This window comes from Thunnus thynnus, chromosome 3 (genome assembly GCF_963924715.1).
Source record: "Thunnus thynnus chromosome 3, fThuThy2.1, whole genome shotgun sequence".
In the NCBI taxonomy this organism is placed as follows: Eukaryota; Metazoa; Chordata; class Actinopteri; order Scombriformes; family Scombridae; genus Thunnus; species Thunnus thynnus.
In genome coordinates, this window is record NC_089519.1 from 24,092,214 (window position 1) to 24,119,369 (window position 27,156).

Consider the following 27,156-nt stretch of genomic DNA (forward strand, 5'->3'; position numbering starts at 1 on the left):
CAAGAGAGACGTTTATCTTACAGTCAGTTTACACATACTGTACATACTGTATATCTGTGCTGCCTCTCTTTATCAGACGACATGTACGTGATAAACACCACAGTATGCTAAACAGATCTCTAGAGATAATGGAAGCCAGTAGCTTATCAATGTAAAATAAACACTTAGGCAACAGGAGGTACAAGTTGGGTGTTTATGCAAAAAGTTGAAATAGGTGAGAAAGAGCGATACAGGATCTGTAATGACCTTTTAAAAAACACATCAAAGGGATCAAGTTAAGTTTTTGATGAGCTTACCCTTTCTTTAATGTCTCCATGTGGTTTGTTCCAGGTCTCTCATATGTTACCGACACACCAACACTCTCCTTTAACTGGAAAAAGACATGCAGAGTTTGAATGTTAATTACCTGAATAGCTGAGTTTATATCTGACTTTTAAAATAAACGGAACAAACTACTGTACATCAAACCAGAAACGAGCCTTTTTGGATTAATCATTTTCTGTGATCCTTTGGATAATTGATCTCAAGTGTTAGTTGATACTATAACAGTTTGGAGTTAATGTTTGTATTGGGGCCCATTTCATGAAAGGGATTTGCGAGCACTGCTAACACGCAGATCACAAATGGTGCCACCGTCCCATTTCAGGTTGCAGATACATTTACGAGTCCTCTTGCATGCTCATGTATGGATCACAAGTATTTTGTTTTTTGTTTGTTTGCAAGAGGAAATGATCTCATTTGCTAGTCACAGCTTGAAACAGGCCCCTGAAACTTATCTATAATCAGTTTACTATAAGTGTGCAAGTGTGCGAGTGTGCAGTGTGCGAGAACTTAAATAACCTTTATTTGTATTGTTGTTAAGCTTCATTTATCCTATTCAGGAAATCTCATTGAGATCAAGCTTACATATACACAAGATCACATTAAGACGGTTCATTCACATCACGATAACAAAACAATGATCATACACACTCACAGACGCGCTAATTAAAACAATCACAAACACACTGAAAAATATCAGCAAGTCCCTCAGAGGGATGAGTGCAGGACTTTTCAAAAATAGAAGTTTACAAGGTTCTTAACGAGCCAGAATACAATTATGAAAAGATCCCTTCTAGTTCTGACTCTTATTCTATAAAATATGACACAAGAAAGCATGATTACTTTTATGAATGTTTTGGGGTGCTGAATCATAAAGATGTAAACTAAAATCCTTCACTTGTCTCTTGCAGCAGTTGCCAAAATATATATGGATTTATATTTAAAAATGTTCATTTAATTTTAGCACTACTTTGTTTATTTTGAAAAATGTCATCACCATCCTGGAGTACAAGGTGATGTCTTATTATTGTTGGAAAAATGAGAAAAACAGCAAATTCTCACATGTGAAAAGCTGAAAACAGCAAATGTTTTGGCATTTTTTGCTTCATAAATGACTAACTGCTGGTGATTAATTTTCGGCCCATTGGCTAATTAGTTAAACAGTAAATAGAGTACGGGCCTCATGATTTCTGCCAGACCACCAAAACATACAAGTCACATTAACAGCAGCTCCAAATCAGCCTAAAATACACAAAGCAACATGTATCTGCTTTCTGGTCATTGGATGATGTCAGCAAGTATACAAACAGGATCTGTCTATTAAGGAACAAGTGACTGCAGCTCAGGGGAAGACAAAGCAGGCCTGATGATACCAGTCATACATGTGTGATGCTCATGTTGTAACCCGCGGAATTAATGACCTACTTTGTTTATTTTATTATTTCATAATATCATTATTACCTTACTTGTTATATTTTTATTCTTCCATGTTGCGTTTGTGGAAGCAAACTAATTCTTTGTATGCTGCATATTTGGCTAATAAACAAATTCTGATTCTGAAAACACAATACATGCGGTACACAAAATACATAAATATATAAAATACAAAAACATAGTACTTTATATATTTATCAATATTTTTTTTTCTACAAAATGTTAGAAAATAGTGACTTCAGCTCAAAAAAAAGGGAACTTTGGTATGTTATGGTGATGTGGTTGCATTATCTAGACCTTTTCTCCTTTTTCCCTCTTACTTCCTTCTCAGTTTATTTTGTTATTACTGTTGCACTTTTTTTTTTTTTTTTTTTTTACATTTTTCATTTAGTCATTTTTTCTTATGCACTGATTGAGAGTCAAGTGGGTGCCTGTAGAACGCATTCTTTGGCTTTATAATTTAATTTGAGCAACAATTGACTAATTGTCATCTGTATATGAGCAAAACTGTTCAATGAAAATATCTTTGACAAACATCTTGTTTTGTCCAACCAACAGACCAAAACCCAAACAGAAGACGAGGAAAACCAGCAAATATTCACAGTGTTTAGCCTATAATCAATTATCAAAATAGTTGGCGATCAAAATAGTTTTCTGTCAATCTTACAACTCCCTGGTGGGAAACAATGGTGCAATTTAAGCAGTAACTATATCAACTTTTCAAATACATAATTCAACTTTCACACAAAAAAGGCCATTTGATTTATCAAAAAAGGTTCAATAGAACAAAAAAACAAACAAACATCACCAGAAATACCGATCAAGCTCTTTCTGGGCCGCTGATTACCTTCAAAGCCTCTTGACATAACAAAGACGGCTGTTCACACTGACAGAGACACAGACCCTCAATCACATCGAACCTCTCTTGTCAGCGCAACACTCGCTCCAGCCAATCACTGCACCAGATGTGTGTCAAGGTGTTGTGTGTCATTTGTACTGTTACATAAGGGGTCAGCATGGGTGGGAAAAAAAAAAAAAAAAAAACAGCTTGGTGGTCTGGGATTCAGTTCCTTAGGTGAGAAGGTGTAACTCGACAAATCTATTTCCATCAAGTCGGTCGGTGGGATGGCACTCCATGCAGCTGAACTTTACATTAGCACATATCATTTATGAGCCAAGTGTGGATAATAATCCAACTCGCTTACATGCAGCTGTAGTGTAAGAAGAGTCTGTAGAGACTGGATCATGTTACTGACCGTACATGCCTCACACTATCACTGTCCTCGCCGTGACTTTGACTTCTCTCACGCTCTCGTATAGAGGTCTCACTGCATGCTGTATGACTCACTGCGTTTTGGTTGGCAGGCGAGAGGTAGTTGACCAAGTATTTTTTTTTATCTGGTTGTACTGGGACACTTAACCTAGATGCTAAATGAGCTGGGGATAAAATCCTCTACAGGTGTCATGCTGGTATTGTATTAAAGCTGGTATTGTTTGAAGTGTTATATACTAGTTTGTATTAGCACTGCAGATAATGATTATTGTCATTAACTATTAATCTACTAGTTATTCATCGATACATTTATTTATACTATAAAACTCTTTCATCTCTGTGCTTTGGTCCCTCCTAGATTCACTGGTTGGGGAAAGATCCAACTGCCCTCCAAATGAAAACTGGTATCCTTGACTTTCTCGTTGTTGTACTGATATTTTTTAACTGGGTCAACACCTCTGCGTGTGTGTGTGTGTGTGTATAGAGTACCTACACTATTTGTCTGATGTTTTAATTCAATATTGTGCAGTGTGTGTAAAGTGTGCAAAGACTCATTGAGTAATGTTGCACTATAAATAAACTGAAGCTGAGTTGAAGTTGACTATAAAATGTGACAAAATATTGCAAAATACTAAATTCAACTTCCTAGAATTGAGACGTACTCAAATGGTTTGTTTTGTCAGACAAACAGTCCAAAACTCAAAGATATTTAATTAACAATTATATAAACAAGAGAAAAGCAGCAAATCCTCACATTGGAGGAGCTGAAATCAGAGAATATTTGGCATTTTTGCTTGAAAAATTACTTTCAAGTAAAAATTAAATTCACTGATTATTGAAATTGTTATCAATAAATTGTCTGACCATTAACTAACTGATTAATCAGTGAATCATTTCAGCTCTTGTTGATATAAAAGTTTCAGCACCAATATGATATTTTTTCCCAATACCCTCCTTTGAGGAATATAAAGATGTTTTTCTACAAAACATTTCATTAAATAATAGAAACCTCTCAAACTTTAAATGTTTACTGAACTACTACAAACAAGAACTTAGCTTGAATAAAAGAAAATGTAAAACTGGGAAAATCTTGATTTTAATCTGAAACTTTCTGATCAAAGACTAATGAGAGAAGGGTACAAATCTGACCAGACATTCATGCTACTGTAACTTTCAGTAGTCCACACATTAATGTTGATACCAAAAAAGTATTGAGGTTTGATACACAGCCTTAGTAATTTTATATCCCATTCTGTAATTGATTTACATCACAGTAACATTGTATAGAATTTTTGGGGGAAATTCAATTAAGAAACTATTACGACAAGAACGTTTGTTTTTACTTAATTTGATGACTGAAATGAGGTAAAAATAAGGTACTTCATCACATTGATGCAAAAAGCCTTTAAATTCAATATTGTCATAAAACACTGATATGTAACAGTGCCAGTAACCATTTCACCAGTTATATGGGATAGACACCCCAGTAGAAACCGGTTGACACATTTCCATTGTCTCAGTATACAGCATCATATCAACCAACCCTTGCAGGACCTACTTCAGTAGGTAAACTGTCATAACCAATACAATAAAAGACAATCAAAACTGTAAGGCTTCAGAAAAAAAGGTAAAATAAACTATTAAAGTAACATCCTACACAGAAGAAGTACTTGACTGTATCTGAATCACTTCTCCGCTGCACAATACAAATGCAGAGCACTAAACAAACGCAGCGTCTGGAACATTGTGGCCTCGAGTACCAACCAGTGAAAGGACAATCTGCTCTCTGGTGCATCATCTCCTACAGCGGATAAAAGCTGCTGCTAATTGCACACTTATAACTGGGCAATACATTTTCCACTGCCTCTGAAAAAAAGTGGTTAACAATTATTGTTTATTACAAGCTGCTGTGTGATGAGAATGGCTGTGGAACCATTAGGGAGCTGTACTGCTTCCTGTCATCCTCAAACTCACTGATGTATCCATCTACTGTTTCTTGTTAACTGCAACTGATAATTATTTGCAATTAAAATAAGAGCGACAAGGGTTGAACTGAATTTTTTGACAATTTATTGGAGAGGAGAAGATCTGTGAATGTAGTGTTGCTGTTTTTAATGAAAGCCCAGTGAACAGAGAGAGAAAGCATTAACTAAAACAACAAAGGAAAAAGAGAAAGTAGAAAACAGAGAAGAGTAGCAGAGATACTGACAAGATGGTGATGAATCACAGAGATAAAAAGAGATGAGCAGAAGAAGCAGGATGACTCACTGCGTGGGCGTCCTGGTTCTCAGTGAGCTGCACCAGCGTAGGACTGTGTTTTGACTTCCTGGGTTTCGGGGTTCGCTCAGCGTGACCACCCTGGCCTCCCTGCGAGTCCACGCTGCTGCCCGTGTCCTCCCCCGTGGTGCCAGAGCTGCTACCACCGCTCGACGGGATGTTCTCCTTGTTGGTGTCTGCTCTGACTGATGCAGCTCTGCTCTCGGACAGAAAAGAAATGGGTGAGGAAATCAGACATCTGCTTTCCATCTCACCCTCTCTCACACACTTTGATCTGTCTTTATCAGCTGGACATTGAGCGAAATGCTACAGGAAACAAAATGCCAAGGTCGTTCTGATGCCTCATTTACTTATACCTTCTCAAGCAGCTAATGTGCTGTTTAGCTTTGGTGCTAATTCTATTTACTGTCTATTTACTGTCCACACTTTTATTGACATTTTCGGCTGTCTTTGGACTAATGCACTCCCGTAATCCACGTGTCAATGATCTCTCAGACACCACCAGGTGTCCATCAACAAGGATTAGCTTCTTACTGCTGTGACTTCGGTTGTTATGACTGTGCTGCGTCTCAGTGGGCGAGATTAAGAATACTTCCAGTTACCAAAACACCAACTGGAAGTAGTAACATTTCAGTGTAGCGTTGAGGTCACGCTTTTGTCATGAATGGCCTCTTACTGTACTTTACCAGTACAGTTTAAATTATACATAACATACATGCAAAAAAAATATTCATCTATGTCATTTTCTTTTTATATGGCTTAAAGAGGACACATCACACTTTTTTGTGATTTTCTGTCATTTATATACTGTATATAATGTCAGATGTCATGGTGAAGTTCCAAAACTTATTTGAGAGGTTTATATTTCAAGTAAATAATAGTGAAAAAAGAAGCGAAACTTGTTGGTTTTCTGTGGAAGTTTGCTGAGGAGAAGCTTCCTGGAGCCAATATATATATATATAGGGCCAATATAAGATAAATAAGGAGTTTTTTGAACTGTAAATCATGCACAGATATTTCAGCAAAGCCCCAGAATATAAATAAAGATTTGGAAATGTACATGTTATGTCCTTTTTAATGTATTTATTTATCTTATGAGGAGTCAGCCAGTTGGAGGGTTTTATGCGATTGCTCAGAAAGTAACAAGGTGGGCTGGTGAGTCAAATAGCTCTGTTGTTTCGAGTAGGTGTTTAAAGAGAAAAACAATGATGAAAATGAAAATATGTACAAAATAATTTTCTAGTGTCTGTATCTTAAAATTTGAGAGAATATGGCAGTTTTCTGGAATAGAATCAAGAAAAATTAAATTTAACCTTGATTTACTTTAAAAAAAATTGAATTATTCTTACTGTAACAGCAGATTTCTTCACTTTCATTTTAGAATATAAGACTTTAAGGCCATAATTCCAGACAAAAATGAAATGATGAGAACAAGGTTTGTGCAGTGTACTTCAGTGTTGCTACTGAGGACACTGATTTCATGCTGGTACCATAAAATACCAGCATCATGTTGATGCCAGACCCACTATACCTGTTTTCTCTGTGTCTTAAGCCCTCCTCCTGCTGCTCTCTCTGATGTCGACGTCTCTGTCGTGCAGTTGGCGTCACCCTTGGTGATGACGGACATGGGGTCGACTCACAGTCCTCTGAACTTTGATCCTCTAAAGGGTTCACATCAAAGAGGTGCTGCTCCACTGTTGAACGTATTGTCCTGTCCAGAAAACTGTAGAGAGCAAGAAAGAAAAATGACAAAATGTAACACTTTATGCTCCAAATTTTATATGTAAGATTTAAGAAAATGTCTCTAAATAAAAACTGTGAACCGATTCATTACAAGAGCAATACTATGCTGCATTTCATGTGACAAAAGTCCACTTACTTTACCACATCTGGTCTGCAGTGAACAGGGAAGAGGTGGTTACTGGAAGAAACACAAGAGAAGAAGGTGAATTGATGCTGCAGAAACAGGTGGTCACAACAGGTCACTGAGCAACGCTGAAAATCTCCCCGGGGCTCTGTTTCTGTTTCTGGCCCTAGGTGATCAAGGCAGCTAGTGTGCATGAGCGTATGTTAACTTCAGCTGTGTTCAGAGCATAAGTAGGTCCTCTGAGAGCAAAGTGGCTGGCTTCTATGGCTACCAGTAAGTCCTACAATAAAATACAAGGGTATTACTCCCTATATTTATCTTATTCTCTCTGGCTTTCTTTTCGTCTTACTGCCTCTCTCCTTCTGTTAAAATACAGGATACATCTGCAGGAAAACAGTAATGAATGGTGGTTATACTGTATGTTCAGGGGAGTGTTGATACCTACATCTACATCTAGATATATTGGATTATTATTACACTTACGATCAGGCAGCAGCTTCAAACAAGTACTGACATGTTAACTAAACTGTTTGGTTTATTATTGGAGGGTGCAACCGTGCTTCTATTTCAATTAAGGGCTTTTCTCATTGGGCCACAGACACAATAATATCGTCAGGTTAACTTTTCATTCTTTCTAAAAAAGCTTAAGCGTAGGATGTAGGCTGGAGTTGACATTGGTGTGTTTGCTAGGTGGGTGGGTTGTGAAAACTAAATAAAAATATTTGAGTAATGATTAAAACAAGCAATCTATCCAATTAAATCAGTCCATAATTTAGGTTAAATGTATCTACTACTTTACTGAACAGTAAAATCTGTACATTTTATCATCTAATAAATGATAATGAAAGTGACTGTAAAATGCAGGTCTATACCAACATAATATTTTTTGTTTTGTCTTAATTAATTTAATTTTCCACTAAGCTAAATATCTAAAAAGAAGTCAGAATATTTTGACAGAGTTGGTGACAAAAGTGAAAGAGAAATCTTCCTTTTACAATCTTCTCATAAAGACCCTCTAACTGATACACAGTATGTCTGCTTTTCTTGGAGTACAGCTATATCAACATGTATAGGGTTGACTTGCATGAATCTCCCATAAACAGCGGTGTTTACAGTAACAGCACAGCTTGGCAGAGGCATTAATAAAGGAAGAGATAATAACGGAGTGATGGTACACTGTGAAGGTGACTGGTGAAACTGTGTGAAATGCCACGGACATGTACTGACATTATCACGGTTGTAAAAAAAGGATTGTTAATCAGATGAAAAGGTGACACGCCCTATCGTGTCACAACCTGATGATCACTCTGATGAGTTTAACAAGTTCAAATCATAAACACGGGCTGTAAATGTCTGGTGCTTTTAATGTCTGTGTTCATGACAAAAATTTGCCAAAACAAACATTTTTATCATGTGAACATTAGAAAGATCCTTCACCTTATGTACGGTTTCATTTATTTGAACAGTTGGAAAGTAAAGAGTGACACAGAGGAGTGAAAGTTGCTCCAGAGGCAGCAGACTAAACCGCTCGATTATCTCTGGGCACAGCAGGAAAAATATTAGCCCATTACCTAATAATAGACCTGGCACAGACTGCAACAGGTTAAAACAACAGAAAACGGTTTAATGGCTTACTAGAGTTGACTTAACCTTAGACCTTAATGACTGAAAATGTCAGAGGCAAGACTTCATCAAGTGCAGAGGACACATTAATGCCTGAAATATGACCAAAGTTTTTATAACTGTTTGCAACTTTAGAGGCCCGTCTTTCCACGCCACAGACCCCTGCTGATGTTAAAGTGATGAGATGGTCAATTATATAACTGCCGTGTGCGTCAGGGCAAGATGGTTATGATGCCTGGGGGCATGTTTATAGTACATCTCCATGACCAACAAATCCAGCTTACTATGCTCCTTGTTGCAATGGCACTCATGCTGTGATGGTTTAAGAAAGCGGTTCCCAAAAGTTTTGGCCCTGTGACCCTTTAGAACTTTAAGAAGTATTGTCAACCTGTAACCCCTCATCTCAGGGTTAGTGTCACAGGTTATGTTTACCCCTCCTTTTAACGCAGACTCTCGTTGGCTATTGTAGGCTGTAGACAGGACATGGAAGCTCCTATTGGGTCAACTGAGGTGTCGATTGAAAGGCCAGAGTGCAGCCGCCATTTTGATACCAAGATGTGGCTTGTTGTTTACATGCTAACATGAGTTATGACGGAGAATACGTTGGGAGATTAGGACGTCTGCTGGCTTATTTGAAATGATGCAACAGCCGTTTGTGGATATTTATTGATGTAATAATGTGTTTGGACTAAATATTTTACTGGATTGGAACAATTGGACCTTTGCCAATGTAACAAGACTGTTTTTGTCGGAGTTGTATCAGTCAGTACAGTAATATGAGGCTTCATAGGTGAGTAGTGTGAATTTTGTAATAGTTTGTTTGTTTGTTGGTGGTCTGACAGAGGCATTGATTGCACCTGCTGGTGTGATTGTATCTTGAAATGGTTTGCATCAATCGAATCATAAGAATCTTAGCTTTCCAAAGATGTGTCACATGAGTATGCACTTAAACATAAGAGTTGTGTACAAAGTACGTAGTATAGTTGTGTACTTCACATTCGGAATGTTGAGGGGTTTTAAGAGGCGCTGGATTATTTACACAATTTGATCATATCTGTATTATTAATATGATATCAATATTTTATGTTTTTAATATCAGGGTTATTGTCAATACAGGTATATCGCAACATCCCTAGTCTCTAACTCTAGATTACTTGTAACGTCCTTGTTTAATTAGTTTGATAAGTTTAACTAGCTTGTAACCTTTCGCCCAAGCATAAATTGAAAACAAAGTACAACTCATTAACTTCTGTTGAGCGACACTTATCAAAATTTTAGAGTGACCTACCATAAATTAGCCTTTACTTGGCTGATAAATTTGCTTCAATAAAAAATATTAAAATAATATGTAATTTTTGGATATTTTTTGTGTGTGTGGACCATTTCTTCTACTTTAAGGACACCATATGGAAACCAAATTTGTATATAAAAGTTCTCAGAATCTAAGAATGAAATCTTTAAAAAAAACAAAAAACTCCTTATAAAGGTAGGTACAGTACTCTAATTCATTTTTATGACATCCTGCAATACACTACAGATATTGTAACCATGCTAGTAAAATCAGCCCTCTAATATATCCAAGTGCCACATTTAGTCTGTTGATTTAATAAACAGCTGAGCGTGGTTGTCTGTAGTGTCAAGTGCGAGATATTTGGTAATTAAATATCCTGTGGTTGCTATCATGGTGCTAAATAGTCTTCAGGTTGGCACAGTACAGAAGTTGTTTGGCAGTTTGGTAAATCCCTGAAGGAAGTAACATCACTGCCCGGAAGGACCTTTGCACCACAGACTAAAAAAAGACACAGCATGCAGTCAGTCTGGTATGAGACAATATTGCTGCTTGGTGTGCAATGGTGACAGTCTGAGTCACTAACTGCTGGCAAAATAGACCTAAAGGCAAGAGGGGTGAGTCACTGCGTCAGAAACATACAGCGAACATCACCACCAGAATGCCAATAAGCCTTTCTTAAACACAGACTGTCTAAAAATATAAAATTATACCACCAACAATAACCAAACGTGATCAGAAACTCGTCAGCTGGTGATTTTGCATCAGTGATTATGTAATTTCATTCAGTTATAAAAGGCTTTATGTGAGCTATAAAGTCTTAATACCTCTAGAATCACTCGCTACTACAGCTGCAACGATTAATCGATTAATTAATTTATCGGTTGACAAAATATTAATCGGAAGCTATTTTGATAATTGCATAATCATCACTTTTATTACTCAAAAATGCCAGAAATGATTTGGTTTCAGCTCCTCAAATGTGAAAATTCAAGACTTTTTTTGTCATATATGACAGTAAACTGAACATTTTGTTTGTTTAAGTGTATGATAACTATGATTCCACTTCACCCCTACAGATGGATTAAAAAAGAAAGGGAGTTGTATAAGAATAACAGTTGTTTGGTCCAAGGTCTGCTCCAGTTACTTGTGAAAGCAAACATGAACTTAGATTGAGGCCGATGCAGAGAGGACAACAGTGCACTGAAGGTTTATGTAATAGAAATCATAACATGCATTAAGCTGGTAACAGTTTCGAAACTTTGTAAACTAAGAAATATTCCAGCAGTGAGCGAGACAGTGTGCAGGAGTTTTCCCATTTTTATTCAAGTTATGCTTTTCTCTTCACCTAAGAGCCTATTTGAACTTTTTGAGAACTATTTGTTTAAGAAATATTTGAGACATTTCTTATCTTTTTTTTTTAAATTGACCCAAATGACCATTTACGAACCAGCAGTGTCAGTTGTTTTTTGTTTTCAGTTTTAATGTTGTCTGTAAGATTTGCTGAACTGTTAAGTCAGGTCTGTAATTATATGACAGCTCTGGTTTAATTGTTCTATTGTGCTATTTTTGTTCTGCTGAGTGTGCTTTAAAGCAGCCAGCAGTGCAAGTCTTTATTTTACGAAAGCTTAATATAATTGCTTCATTCAGGACCTTCTAACTAAGAAAGTTGCTTTGCAAATAATACTAAGACAAAGATAATATGTGTCTGTAGTGAATGTATCTATGTGTCTCAAAGTCAAGTGTTGCTTGGAGGCATAAAAGTGGAGAGGAAACAACTCCAAAGCCTTTGCAGCAGCAGCTTATAACAGTTAAATCCCCAGCACTGTGTACCCAGGGGCATCCATTCAGGTAATCCAGTGTTACACCACAGTCAGATATTAGCCAGGACCCTCAGAGTCTTTGGTCAACACACAGAAGAAAATTATGTTGATCTATGATCCATTTTGACTGGGCTGAGGTTAAGCTCCTATGTGGCTGCCTGAGAGTTTCTGTGTGTGAAGGAATGCGAGTAGACTTCAGTAGAGGGAGAAAACGTCTGTATGGAATGTGTGTGTGTGTATGTGACAAAATGCAAGTGGCCTTGGAGTGAGTCATTGATAAACGTGAGCTGCAGAGGAGAGACGGACACAGAGAATTTGTATGTGTCAGCAGATATTATTCATTCAGAGATGTCAAAGTGAGATAGACTGGGGCTGCAACTAAAGACTTATTTTAATAGATTATTAAAGTTGATTGTTTAATCTTTTAAGTGTATAAGATGTCAGAATATAGTAAAAAAAAAAGTTCCCAGTGCCCAAGGTGACTCTTCAAATATGTTATTTTGTCTGAAAAACCCACAGAAATTAGATTTTAGATCAATTACATAACATGATTGATTGATAAATGAGTTCAACGATTAATTGAGCACCTACAATGTTGGCAACCAATTGTCTGTCAGCTGCCATGTTGATTAATTGACCATTGTTAATTGTTTTAGCAGTGAAGTGGACTTAACTAGAGATTGACAGATTGTTAATAAAACATGAATGAATATGAAAGTGAGTGCAACGAATGTTTTCCATGTAACCTCCATGTTCCCGTGACCCGTCAACATTAACTTCAATTCAAAATAAAGGCTTTTTTAAAAATTTTTTTTTTTTTACATAAATATAAGTATACATATATGGTTACTGTACATATACATGCATAATAAAGCACAATAACAATGTATAATAAGACAGGCTGAGTCAGTGGCTTCTTTTATATCTAAGCTCAAAATGTACTTTCATTGGTCCCTGACTTTACTTGATGCTAGTGTTATTCTGTTTTATGGGTCTTACTATGTTTATTTATTGTCTGACGGCTATTTTATGTTGTTCTTTTACCTCTTTTATTGTTGTGTGTTGTTATCTGCTATTCTACATGAAGCACTTTGTGACTGTTTTGATAAGTGCTATATAAATATAGGGATATCAGGGAACACATTTATATGCGCTGTAGGATCGTGGTTCATGTAAATCCGCATGCATACACATGCAGCAGATCACTAACCAGATTTGGACTTCTACCAGCTGCTTTGTTTTTCAGAAACCCGGTTATGTGTATACATGGCAGAGAAATCAATGTTCTCCAGGATACATCTACCTGGATAAACCAGGTAGAACCAGGTATATATATATAGATATATAGATATATAGATATAGATATATAGATATATATATATATACACACACACATATATACACATACATATACACACACACACAATATGAGTTATAGACCTATGACATGTTATGGATGGGATTTTCTTTTTATTGCATAATGAGAGTAGTTTTGCTCCAGTTTATTGAGTAAATATACATGTATGCATGTGATTATGTTATGTATTTTAGGTTATGTCTATTGTTTTTATGATATACTACACGTACATGGCTGACTCTATGATCACATGTCTGGGATTAGTGAACTAGTTGGAACCTTTGACCTTTCATCATGGATGACTAAGCTTGGAGTTTTATTACATTCAAAGATAAGACAAAATATTTTTGTTCTGTCTGGCGTTACTGCTGCTACAAAATAATTTTGTAAAGCAACACAATTCTTACACACTTACTATGTTTGGTCATCTATTCTTTAGTGAACATTGCTACCTGTGACTCTAGTGAACATTTTACTATGAGCTTGAATGTCCAAATATCATATGAAGCATAAAATCATAAAGTGTATTCGAGTTGCACTGCATCCTATTTTTTTAACCTTTTGTCTCTGACGATTATCCTGTGAGGCTTTTGTCCTGAATCTCTGACTCAGTTCTTTTTCGGGAAAAGCAATAAAAAGACTTGACCACACAAACACAAGCTGCCCTAGTGCCCTATCAGCTCTAGGGTCATATCAGTGAACAACACTCCAGTCAAAATGTTCCAGTGACGAACCAGCCGGTAAGATTAACTGGAAGATCTGCTGTGTTTGAAGGCTTTAGGTCGACATGCACTGAAGGATTGATGGGAAACAATGACAGTCGTTATTGATGTTTAACTGATGATTATTAATGATGTTTTGTCGGCCTTTTACGGTATGTTGTATATGTTAAGTATATGTTGCATTTATTTGTAACAGGTCATTTTAGCCATTCTAGTGGTGTGGCTCTAGGGAAAGCAATCATCTAGGTAAGGCAATGATGGTTGGTTGGTTGGTCCAGACTGAAATATCTTAACAACTATTGGATGGATTGCCATGAAATTTTGTACAGACATTCATGGTCTCTGAAGGATGAATCCCACTGACTATGGCGATCCTTGGACTTTTCTTCCTCCTCTAGCGCCACCATGAGCTGGACTTTGGTACTTTTGCGAGAAATGGTTTGACAGCTGTTGGATGGATCGCCATGATATTTGATACATAAATTCATGTCGCCCTCAGAATAAATTGTAATAATTTTTGATCATCAGGTCAAAATTTTAATTTGTCCGATACTTCAACTTGTAACAAAATAACTAGAAAAGTAATGACATTCCCATCAGCCTCAGCTATATTTAGTGTTTAGTAGTTTAGCTTACTAAGACTAATGTAGCAAATTTTAGCATGCTACCATGCTAAACTAAGATGGTCAACATGGTAAACATAGCCGCTTATCATTGACTTATTACCATTGTTTTTGTGAACATGTTAGCATGCTGGTAGTCGCATTTAGCTCAAAGCCCAGCTCTGCCTGAGTACAGCCTCACAATGCTGCTTGCATGGCTGTAGACTCTTAGTTTTGTTTACTGATGAGTAAACAACTCACATCCACATTGACACTTAACAAAAATATATTAAAATCAGTAACTGATTTGATGGAGACAATTATAATATAATATAATAATTGTTCACACATTATCATAAAGATAAACAAATGCCGTGTGACAGACATGTCTTTTGTTTTGTGTGGTGTGTCCACAGACTGTGGGTGTGTCTGAAACATGTGCTGTGGTGGCCACAATAACCAAACAGCGGTGAGCAAACTGTTGCATGTGCACGCTGCCCTGCTTTCCCTCTAACTGGTGATTCCATTGTTTTCGATGATAATGCACTGAGGCAGCACGGAGCCACTTCCCCCCACACTTCCAGTCCAAAACAACATGCTTTCACCCAATTTTGTCAGCTTTCTAACATACAGAGACAAGAAGCCTACCTCATGTAGAAAGGAGATATTGGTCTCTCTTCTTCTTGGGAGCTGTAATGGGAAAACAAACAGACGTTATTAATTAGCTTGCAGGATGTGGCTATGAAGAGCTATGGCATAAAAACATTACATCCCTCCCCTCACCCCACTACATGTTACTGGGGCTGAAAATAGGAGCATAAGGCTGGCTTTTGTCTGCAGAATAATAGCCATGCAGTGCAACAGATCAATGCCTTTGTGGAACTTGTCTCGGGTAATTATTATGAACCACTAGAGAAATGCTGCTCTAGAATATAGGCTGACTGCGGCCACTGGATGTATGCCCAGGAACACATGATAAAATTATGCAACGACAAGAGGAACTCTTTGTTGGCACTGAATGTTGAGATTGCTTCACATTTTCATATCCTTGCACTTACAGGGTGAAATTTCATAATCGCTCAGTCCTGTTTGCCTAAGCAGAGCTGAATACTGTATTATCTTCTCTAAAGTCAAAGCAGGAAGAAAAACACAGCAACCAAACCTGAACTGTCAGACAATGTAACAAATTAATTGTCTTCAAAACTGTCTTTCTATATGTTTATTTCCTTCAATTTGAGACATTCTCTCACAGTTAAATTTAGTGATGTCTTGCTACCTTGACAATATGTTACAACTAAACTTTAAATATATTTTAAAACTGCAAATCAGATGCGTGGTTAAATGTAAACTTTTAAGCAAGTTAGACATGAGTCTTCAGTGTTAATGAGATGTTTTCACATGTTACAACAGGAAACACACAGGTGTAAATAATAAAATGAATGATGGCTGAATCACATTTAGCTGCTCCAGCTTCAGGGGCCTTATAATGTGCATGTTGGCTCGCTGTCACACTGTCATGACTTCCTGATTGCAGAGCCGTCGTTAATGTTATTAGTAACATCTGTGCTTTTCCTACTATGATGAGTCAAAATGTCTGCTGTGAGATATTTTCTCCTTAAAAGACACAACAGTGTGACCAAGCATCACTTTAAACCCCTTGTGGGACTTTATTTGTATGTTCACCTGTGACAAGAGAACACATATTGGGCTAGCATGAACCATAACAGCGCTCTCAGTTTACAGATATGCAACAGCAGGATTTATACAAAGGTTTGAATGCAAAAAAAATGTTGACAAACCAGGTACCACAGATGCACATTGCTTTTTTATTGTTTTTATTGTAATATAATATCTTTAAATTTTAGTCTGTTGGTAGGATAAAATGTCATGACATCACCTTGGGGTTTAGGAAATTGTGAAGGCCAGTTGTCACAGTTTTCTGACATTTCATGGACCAAACAAACTGAAAAAATGACCAGCAGATTAATCGACAATGAAAATAATCGTTAATTGCAGCCCGACTCATTAATGGCTGAGTGGTTTATATTCAGTCTTCTACATGATGACTGACTGACAATCATAAATATCTCAAGCAACATGTGTTTTTGTTTTAGTTAATACTGTTATCCAAGTTTACTCTCCTTTACACTATATAGAGCTCAGCAGACGCCAAACAGAGCAGTCACACAATATTGTCGATAGAGCAGCATAATATTCTGTTTTGCTACTTTTGTTTTTGTCTTATAGAGGAACAGAAAAAAAATAGAAAATCCAACATTTCCAACATTAGATAACTGTGCCTGCTGTGCCAATAAACAATCAGTCTGATCATTGGTTGTAAACATGTTGAGTCTCAGATACTCCCAGACACAGAATAAAGACCTGTTTTTGACTGGACCATTCAGGGAATGTTCAGTACTCTGATGTGTTTTGGTACGTGACTGACGTACCTTCATGTGGCTTACAGTAAGGGGCAGGCATATTGAGGGGAGGAGAAAACACATTGGCCATTCGGGCAGCACCTCAATAAGTTCAAAACAAAGGATTTAGGTTTCAAGTCAGGCAGGAATCAAAATGGGCCAAAGTTCGCTGAACTTCAAAGGTTTTGTAAAATGACACAATGCACAGGAAATGTGCACATATTCCTCCAACTTCCTTTTAGGTGCAGGTGTAGGTCACCACAAATACTTTCAAATTCTTTCAGAGCCCCCCCACACCAATGTTCTCAACTGGTGTTACACAGTCTGGCAAGCGTATTAAAATAATGTGTGCCGTCATTGCTGCCGTGAATTGCAAAAGCGGAAATCCTGCTTACCCACTACCTTACTGAGGGGATAACAAGAAGCTTTATAGGGATACTCAGAAATCCCTCCTGGCTGAATGGAAAACTACCAATGACAAGTTGGTTCAATCTGGATACGCTCCACTTTTTCAACATATTTAAAAATGTGTAGACAAAGGCAGTCTAGCTTACCAACGGATGCTGGTCACTTGAATAATCCTCCCACTGGCTCCAGCTATTTTTGGTGGGGTCCCTTCCGCCCTGCCCTGCCTCACCTTTTTCAAAATCCCTCTACAAAATATATATATATATATATATATATATATATATATATATATATATATATATATATATATATAGGTATTTGTGCCTTTATTGGACGATGGGCAGTGAAGAGGCAGACAGGAAACAAAGGGAGAGAGACACAGAAACAGGTATAACATGCAACAAGGGTCCCTTGCTGGAACTGAATCAGGGATGTTGCGATTATGTGGTCCGTGCAGTAACCTTTCGGCTACTGAAGTGCTCCCAAAAATCCCTCTACAACATGCAATAACATTCTCTTTTTAGCTAGCAGCAGTGAGACACTGATGTCTATGAAGTATGATTAAATCTTTTTGTATTGCAGATGTAAATACTAGTTCCACAACATTTTTCACCAACAACAATTTGGAAGTGCAATCAGTACATTATTGGCTGAACACTGCCCATTACAGTAGTGTTCTTGTTTTATTATTTTTTATTTTATCTTTATTCAAAAATAAGTTGTGACTGTTTTTTGAACTGAAACTGTAAAACAAAGTGTGTGACCAGTCAAGACAGATCCAAAATGCATCAATCCTACAGAGAAGTTCTTTTTTGCAATTTGTTGATTAACTAAGAGGCAAAGATGGGTAGGGACCACAGCCAGAGTCCCCTTGTGTCTAAGCCCCTCTCACCAGCCTCCACTGCTTTCAGGACCCCCAAAACCATCAGGTTTTAGATGAGTGCTGAACATTCTTAGAATACCTCTGAGCAGAAACTGTGTGGTGATCAAGACCCTAAGTATTTGTTGGATAAGCCTGGCTAAGCTATGGTTGGTATATATCGTTCTATTAGAGAAAATGGTGTTAAAGGAACACAAAGCCATCATGCATCATGTCAAGGTCTATATTTATATTCTTTGAATGATTTACAGTTAAAAAAAACTCTTATTTATCTTATATTGGCACTTAATGCAGCCTCAGTTCAGCCTCTGTCTGAAACTGGCTGTTTTAGCTCACTTGTGAGGGGCTTAAAAAAGAGACTATTTGGCATTTTGGCTTCAAAATTTGTTAACCAGCTATCAGAACTGTTGTTGATTCATTTTCTAATCATGAACTCATGGATTTATTGACTTATTGTTACAAGTTGAAATAAATATTTTTGACAAAGGACAGAAGTAGAACTGCAGTCATTCTTTCCCTTCACAGTCAAGCAGGTGTTTGCCTCTGTGTTAGGTCTATAACTGAACTTCAACATCAAACATAGTATCTAGAACCACAAAGTCAAAAGTATAAAAGTGAGGTATTTGTTTTTGTTCTTTGAGATGTTTTCCCCACATTTCCAAGAGTCTCCTTCAGTTCTCCTTACTGGTAAAGCATGAGAAGACTAAAGAGGCCCCTTGGATTAGTGGTGTAACATCTTCATGAATAAAACAGCAAAACCAGTTGGATGAAATCTTGATATGATTAAGGGCAAATATATGAGATTTGGGGAAAAAAGGTACGAACATTAAAAAAAAAAAAAAGTAGTAAAACCAGTTTGATCCAGCCAGCAGGTTCTTGCTGTTCAGGCTGATGGATGAGACTTCCTGACCGGCGGCCAACAATACTGTTACTGCCTGTACTCACACCACACCGCAACGTTCCTCACTTCCACCTATTTCCAATGGGCTTCTAAGAAACTCAATGGTTACATCACAAGACTCAGTGAACCATGGCAACTCCACACAAAAGCCAGTATGCATCCCCCTACGTGTAACTACGCAATGCTAAGAGCATAATAAGTTCACATGACGCTGCTATGTTGGCTCATGTGGCCCGTGTGGTGAATGAGGCTGGTGTCATATTTCAGGTAAAGGTGAGAGCGCTGTGGCATTTATTTGATAAAGAGGAGGCAAAGTGTTAAAGATGTTACATCACGATGGATGTAAGACTCATACTGCTTGATCTGCACTGCTCTGATACAGTACTGGGAAGTCAAGAGTGTGGATGCAAAGGAAGATCTAAAAGTGGAGCCACTAATAGAAAAGCCTGAGTATGACGATTTGATTTCTAGCGTGTGTGGAACATGACCTGAGTGAGCAGGGTGACTCAGGCCAGGGGTAGTTCCTGGTATGAAGGAATTACCCTTTCAAATAAAATAATACTAAACAGAACTTCTTTACAACCAACAAGATGCACACAAGAACATACTTTCCTTGATTATTTCACACCCTGAAAATAAACATAGTACAACATACAACAAAGTTTATGAAAACAAAACTTTTTTATTAAAAAATGAATTTGGTCGTTCAAGATACTTCAGTTGTGGTCAAGTTTGCTGTGCCGCTGTATGTGTTGCGCTATGCTGACACAGATTTGTCTGACACGTACCTATGGAAAGTGAGAGCAAGCTGACAAGTAGGCATGAGAGTGGCTACACACATGAACACACAGATGTCCACTCATGGAAAATTACCATATATTTGCTGTGGATTTTATGTGTCAAAATCACAGCTACTCAGACCTGAAACTATTTTCTATACAAACACATATCAACTATTTTTGACCACATTCACAAACATGCTTTGTCTTTGAAAGTTTGAAAGCTCCACTGTCTTTAATTTGAGTATCTATAGCTTTAAGCCGGTAAAATCATCTCAGTCTTTTTGGCCGCTGCGGTTGTCTATTGGTAAATACCAGCGCTGATTGCTGACGCACTTTAGTGGGGTCCCCCGTCACGCAGTCTGAAGATCAGTCACCCAATACGACCTGACAAGGAGAATTTTAGGGTGGGGGGGGTCTGCCAGAGGATTTACTGGTACCCTGCCATGACGAGGAAAGCTCTTGCCACCTTGGAAGTATTATATTTGCTACTTCACGTAGACAGGAACATCTGTTCCACTAAGAGCTGATGGTTTGCCTTGTTGGTTTAATAAATTAGGTTGCACCCGAGCGGTACTCTTCACTCTCTTGAGAATTAATCAGGTTGACCTTTTGGACACAGAATATAGAAAAGTATTTGATTTATGATGAATGTGTGTTATACCTGTTAATTTGTATAACACTGCTTGTTAATACTAGTACCAACTACTAGTTACTTACAATGTACCTCCACACATCCTACGATAAAAATACATTCCACAATACCCTGGAATAAAAAACAATTTGTGTTTATAGGATTTTTTAAATATTTATATATATATATATATATATATATATATATATATATATATATATATATATATTTTTTTTTTTTTTTTTTAAATATTTCAGTATACAAGTGCGTGTGAAAGAACACCAGATGTAATGTCTCAATGTATCTGGTGCTGACACGGTTTTAAACTCATGATTAATGTTCTTGTGAAAAAGGTCAGTGGTGTGTCTGACAAGCCGTAGTAGAAGCCAAAACAGCATCATCATTTCTCATTTTAGTGTTTCAACATTACGTGTATGACTTTTATTGCTTTGCTCCACATTTTAACTTTCAGTTTTTCCATTGAGACATATTTTACTTATGTCCTATCGTCAGTAAAGAGCTTTACTAATCTTGAAACATACACAGTGGATGAACTGGATTTTGGGTAAATGAGCAGAGGTTTTAAAAAGCACAGTAGCAAGCAAAGCGTGTAAGTCAACCAGTGCAGGTGTGATCGCATCCAAGGTTAATGCTAGTCTAAGCCACCAGTCAAAGCAGTAAAGAGCCCCAACAACAGACACAGCTGTAGCCTTGCTATTCCAGGACTGAGGACACTCGACACCAAGTGGTTCCAGTTTCAGCTTCTTATAATAGGCTTGTTTGCATGCCAAAGGCACATGGCCACGGGGCTCGGGCTTTAGATCCCTGATCACTGTCAGACACTCACCCTAATTCTTCACCCTTGGCCTCGGCTAATAGCACATCACCTATACAAACAGTGTTCATAACCTATTTACCACAGATAAAAGTCCCCTCTAATATCGACATTGGAAAGTTATTTTTATTATCTTGTTTCATGCTTCAATTTTATCCATCACACTTTTTATGTGCTGTTTACAGTTTTTCATTATTTTCTTTAATATTTTGTTCATTTTTTTTATTTTGTGTGTCCATGTTTTATATTTATAGTTTTAATCTGTGTGCTTTTGTTTGTTAGGTTTCCTGCTGGATATGTGGAAAAAAGTATATTACCGTATGTGTAGGTTGTTTGATGACATAATAAAACCAACTCGAAACAGTGAAATCACGATGACATCGGAAAAGGAAAACAGGAATGATTTAGCACCTAATGTGAGGTATGTGGCAGTCAACATTTGTTTTGTGTTATATGACCTTAGGTTTTATTTTACAGTGGTCGTAAAGCATCGAGCTCACAGATAAGATTTTGATCCATATAAAATCATAAAACTACAAGAGTAACTGTAGTTTTATGACTAAGCATGCAACTATTTTTGGTGCATGCTTAATTATTTGCCTCTTATTTATTTGAACAAGAACTATTTATTTCATGCTTTTAACTCATGCTAGTATAAATGTAATATATTCATCTCTGACTATACTGTACATACTAATTCATTTCCAGTAACGGAACATGCACAACATGCTATCTAAAAATGTCTGATATATCTACATATTCATGAACATCTTCCATTAATTCAGCTCTAAGCTCTATTTTTGAAATTCAGTCATTATATTATTATATATTTGTATTTTTTCTCAGAGACAGGTGCATGTACTTTAACCGGACACACTGACCTGCTGAGGGCCTCCATGCTATCAGAGGGGCTGACATCGAGGTGGCTGAGGTGCGAGGAAGTATCTGGGGTGTCTTTGCGAACCAAAGGCATCGGACCCGTCTCCATGGCCTCCGGGCTGGGGCTCCTGAGCTCTGAGGTCAGGGGCAAAACTATTGGTATGGAGAGAGGCCTTGCATGGGGCAACCGAGTGGAACAGCTGGGTTGAGGGATGACTTGAGGCATGCCGTCACTCTTCCCTTTCCTCACCTGTTTTACAGAGAGAAGCAAGCAACAGGTTAGTCCCGTGACAGGAAATGAGAGACAGCACGCAAGGTAAAACTGTGAACATTTCTGCTCGATCAAGCTAAACAACTTCATACCGCACACACACACATACACACACATTGGAGCTTTCAACCTTTGCTCAGATAAAACACGCATTTGAGGATCTTCTGAGGTGAGACAGAGAGCAATAAAAGAACCACAAAAGAGATGAGGTGAAAAAAGAGGTTAGCTTGTAAAACTGTAAGGTTAGACTGATGTTTGTCTTACCGTGTCGACCCTGAGTGGGTATAAACAGCGTGAACCACCGACCGTTGTGTAGGAGAAGAACCTTAACCTAATAACAGCCACATTGTGAACAGTACCCTTCTGCATTTTTACGGAGTTTCAACCACGGAAACCTGAGAGAGGTGTTAAAGAATGTGTCAAAGTGTTTTCTCTTGGTATATACGAGTTGTATGCAGGCTCAGGTACACTGAGGGCAAATAGCTGGCTGACAAACAGAGTACAAAATGGGTCTGACGCCAGCAGCTTAAGTATTGATAATGGTTAAAACACCCATTGCTAAAAAAAGGCTTGGCTCCCGGTAAACATGTTGGTTGAATTAAAAAGCTAACTTTTTTTTTTCTTTAAACCAATTATCAGTGGAACATTTCCATTTGGGTTTTAACTTAATGGGTTGCTCTAAAATCTATGGATGCGGCCTCCATTTAGACATTTAGCCATTGGTGCACTTTAGGGGTGAATCTTTGGGAACGTAATTAGCTCCACAAACTTCTTTAGCTAGACCTGGTATGGATTTTGCCCCTTGGGGCTTTGAAATTGATTTAGCTAAATTTGTCATTGACACAAAACCACAGAGGACGGGAAAGGACAGGAAAAATTAATGTGAATATTAGCTTGTTTTCTTACAGGAGGTTGGAGCCTATTTTGTCACGGAGGCAACACAGACAGGTAACCGTCCTCAAATCCAGGTAGAAAAGTGTGTTGTGACAATGAACTTTAACAGTGATGGTGAGATGTTGGTGTCATCTGGGTTGGTCTGTGTTTTTAGGTTTTTCTGATTATGTGTTTTGTCCGTTGTGCTTTTGTTGTTGTGTTCTTCTTAACTATGTACAAAGAAAAACAAAAAAAAAAAAGCAAAACCTCACATTTCTACAGGCACCTGGCGCCAAATTAGGCTACATTCACACAGCAAGACTTGGTGTTCAATTTGGATTTATTGCTCAGATCCGCTTTTTTGTTTTGCTGTTCATATTATTTTTTAAATATGGCCAATATCAGATTCGAGTGTGAACTGGTCACAGTCCTGAACTGACCTGCATGCACAAAAGAACAATAACAAAGACGTTACATGCAGCATGCTGTTGTACGGAAGTAAACACAGAGACAACTGAAGTCAGTGTTTACGATTTCATTTATAAGTTGATGTACAGTGTAAGCCAGTGAATTCATGAGCAGATGATAACGAGGACAAGGCTGAGGAGAAAGAGAGCCAAATTTTTAATTGTGGCTTTTTGTGGAGCAATGGCCGCTACTTCTGTACGGAGGTGTGTGTGGATGCGGAGTCAGGAGTGGTGGGATTGTGACGTGAATAGCACAGAAACAACCTAAAAGTCGCATGAATTTCAATATGACTGTTCAGAGGTCACATTGCAACAAATCAGACCTGTATCTGATTTAGGATAAGATCAGTTTCTATATGATTTGTGCTGTTCAAACTGTTATGAAAACCCCCCCCAGATCTGAGTCACATAAGAGCAAAACAATCTGATTTGGGCCACTTTTGCCTGCAGTCTGAACATAGCCATAAAGCCTCCAATACATACATTGTATATGCCTTTAAAACATGGGAACTGAAATTGTTCACCTATTCTGTACTCACTATGGCAAATAAAACAATTTCTAACACTGCTTTCTTTCTTTCATTTTGAGTTACATTTTCTCATATTTAGTGTATAGGGTATATTTAGTATAGGATATATACAGTATATTTTATATCATATATATATATGTATATACACGGTATAATAATTCTCTCTATGTGGAAAACACTACAAAATTAACAACACATTACATAGTGGACTATATATTGAATAGTAAAGCCATGTAAGTAAGTCATGGAAACTCCCAACAGACAGAGATTTAAAAAAAAAATCAAACACAGTGTTGACCACTGACCCATCACGCTGCCTCCATTCCTGGTTCTCAGTTTCTGTCTACACATAAAAAAGAGCTCAAACAGAGCAACAACAAGTTGGAGGTAAATAGGCCAGATGGCAAACAAGCCTGACAGACCAATATGACCTGGTTTCTAAATCATGGATTAACTAATAATTTTCTCAAAACACTGTAAAAGAAAGCCAAATACAATGTTTAGAATTTAGAATTTTAACTTGGTTTGCTTTTTCTCAAATAACGTACTACAGTGAAAAAAGTAGTTATAGCTGAAATAAACTATACCTATGTTAACTGATCTCTATTCACTGACTGCTGACGGCTCTGCTCTCAGATGTCTAGCTTTGTGGATGCGTCTTGCAATCTGATCCATGCTTGTAGAATCACTTTCACCAGATGAAACATGTGACTTTTACCTATGTCAAAAAAGTATTCAGATTGTTCACTGTGGTTGTACCATAGCAACTGAGGGTTTCTTGCAATGTAATATTCATTCAATAACAAGGATTTATTAGAACTCTGCCTTTAATAATTTTGTGCCTTTTGGAGCCCAAAGCTAATGTATGGACATGGACGTTGGTGTGTGTGTTCAAGGAAACACAAGTTCCCCTTTGATCACATGCTTTTTAATGAGAGGTGCATCATAAATCAAACAGATACAACTGATATGTTTAGGGCTCTAACTGTGTGTATGTTTGTTTGTTTGTATGTGTCTCACCAATAGGCCTAATCTCAGGTAGATAAATACTGTGTAATCTATAAATGTATAACACTTCTGCTTTACAACGCCACACAGTATAGCAACCAATCCAAACGTTTCAGTTTTAACGGTCTGTAGCAGCAGGAAGCATCAAGGCCAAATCTCTGGTGTGTTTGGCCTTGTGAGTCAAACAGATTTTATGGAGGAGTTTTCCAGATCTGTTTGGGAAATACAGATATGAAAGTTAATATGTATAGTTATGACTAATAACCTGATAAATCATTAAGAGGTCAAGCCTTTTCCTGTAAAAGCCCATTTTCATTTTTATAGGAAGTGAGGATCTCTGTGATTCAGAATTAGTATATACAGAAATCAGCAGTTGATGTGGTTAGGCAGGGAGCAAAACTAACTTTTTGGTCCACCAGCCAAATGACTAGTAAATGTTAAAATTTTCCCAGCCACTCAATAGACTACCATTGTTTTTTTTTTTTGGCTGGTGAATGAAACAAATCTACCAGCCACTTGCATATTTTACCAGCATTTGGCTGGTGTCTGGTGCTCATTTTGTGCTCTGTGGTTAGTATTTCAAAGGCTCCTTAACTCCTGATATTAATTATTTGTTGACTGCGGACGGCTACCTTTTTATCTTTAAGTAACTTCAGGCATTTAAAAACATTAATACATTCTATATAGCTGCTCTGCTACAAGCTGAATATGTTTCACTGACTGCTGTGGGAAGCAAACATTCTTCATCAGCAGAAGTCTTGCCTTCCTTTGAGCTCATCCTGCTGTCAGTCAGCATTTATTTTATCTCTACAGTGATACGTCATATGTAAACCACATTTATGTCATCAGATCTTTCTTTCTACACTCATTTCAGCTTTTCTTGGCAAACTGAAGCCAACATCAGAAAATGTATTTCTGCTGCATACTGTATTTAAATATGAAGGTAATCAAAGCTAATTTTACAGTTATGTGAGTTATGTGATCAAAGGAGCAGAGTTTATAACTTAACCAGATTTAAATTTAATTTAATAAATGTAGCTCTCTTAATGACCTCATATATATATATAGATTAATTCACAGCTCAATTTCTGCTACATATACACAAACAGGAAATTTCCAAGCTTTAATTCCAATCAAATCTACGAGCAAATGACATTTTTCTGGCAGAGCTCATTTGTAATAAAACCACAACACAGCTGGAAGAGCATACCACAGCCCGTGTTTGTCTCTCACTGCAAATAAGCGCGCTGTTGTTTCCTGCAGCAGATTGCCTTTATCAAATCACATCATGTGACTGAGCAGCGAGGCCACAGGCATCAGAGGCTGTCTGAGAGATGACCTCAGGCTAATCAGCACCAGGGCAATACAGCAGATAAGAAAGCAGCAAAGTATTTATTGAAAAGGGTGAGAAATAGACTGTAGTAAACCATTAGACCAAGCCCTTAAACGAAAACAATTAATCACTCCGACAGTAACAAACTGTTATTTTCTCTACCTTCTTTTTCCTTGGCCTTGCCTTTGGAGTGTTAGTGGAGGATTTTGTCAGACCTTCTGCATTTTCTGGTGGGTTTTTATGTTCAGCCTGGGAAAATGTACAGAAGATGAAGAGATTAAGATTTACAGTGCAAATAAACCATATTTGTATAACATTAATTACACAAGTAAATGTATACTGAAATGTTAG

At 37.4% G+C, this 27,156-nt stretch overlaps 1 protein-coding gene across 5 annotated transcripts in view; it reads right to left on the reverse strand.

Moving 5' to 3' along the window:
• fam13a (family with sequence similarity 13 member A) overlaps window positions 1-27,156 on the reverse strand; it is a 66,275-nt gene that overhangs the window by 17,758 nt on the left and 21,361 nt on the right. For all 5 annotated transcript variants that reach the window (XM_067584899.1, XM_067584900.1, XM_067584901.1 and 2 more), the window contains 7 exons: window positions 26,968-27,054; window positions 22,326-22,573; window positions 15,236-15,277; window positions 7,185-7,226; window positions 6,837-7,028; window positions 5,297-5,501; window positions 297-370 (listed from right to left, as the gene is read on the reverse strand). In XM_067584899.1, coding sequence (XP_067441000.1) covers window positions 297-370; window positions 5,297-5,501; window positions 6,837-7,028; window positions 7,185-7,226; window positions 15,236-15,277; window positions 22,326-22,573; window positions 26,968-27,054 — 890 coding nt within the window. The remainder of the gene's footprint in view (window positions 1-296; window positions 371-5,296; window positions 5,502-6,836; window positions 7,029-7,184; window positions 7,227-15,235; window positions 15,278-22,325; window positions 22,574-26,967; window positions 27,055-27,156) is intronic.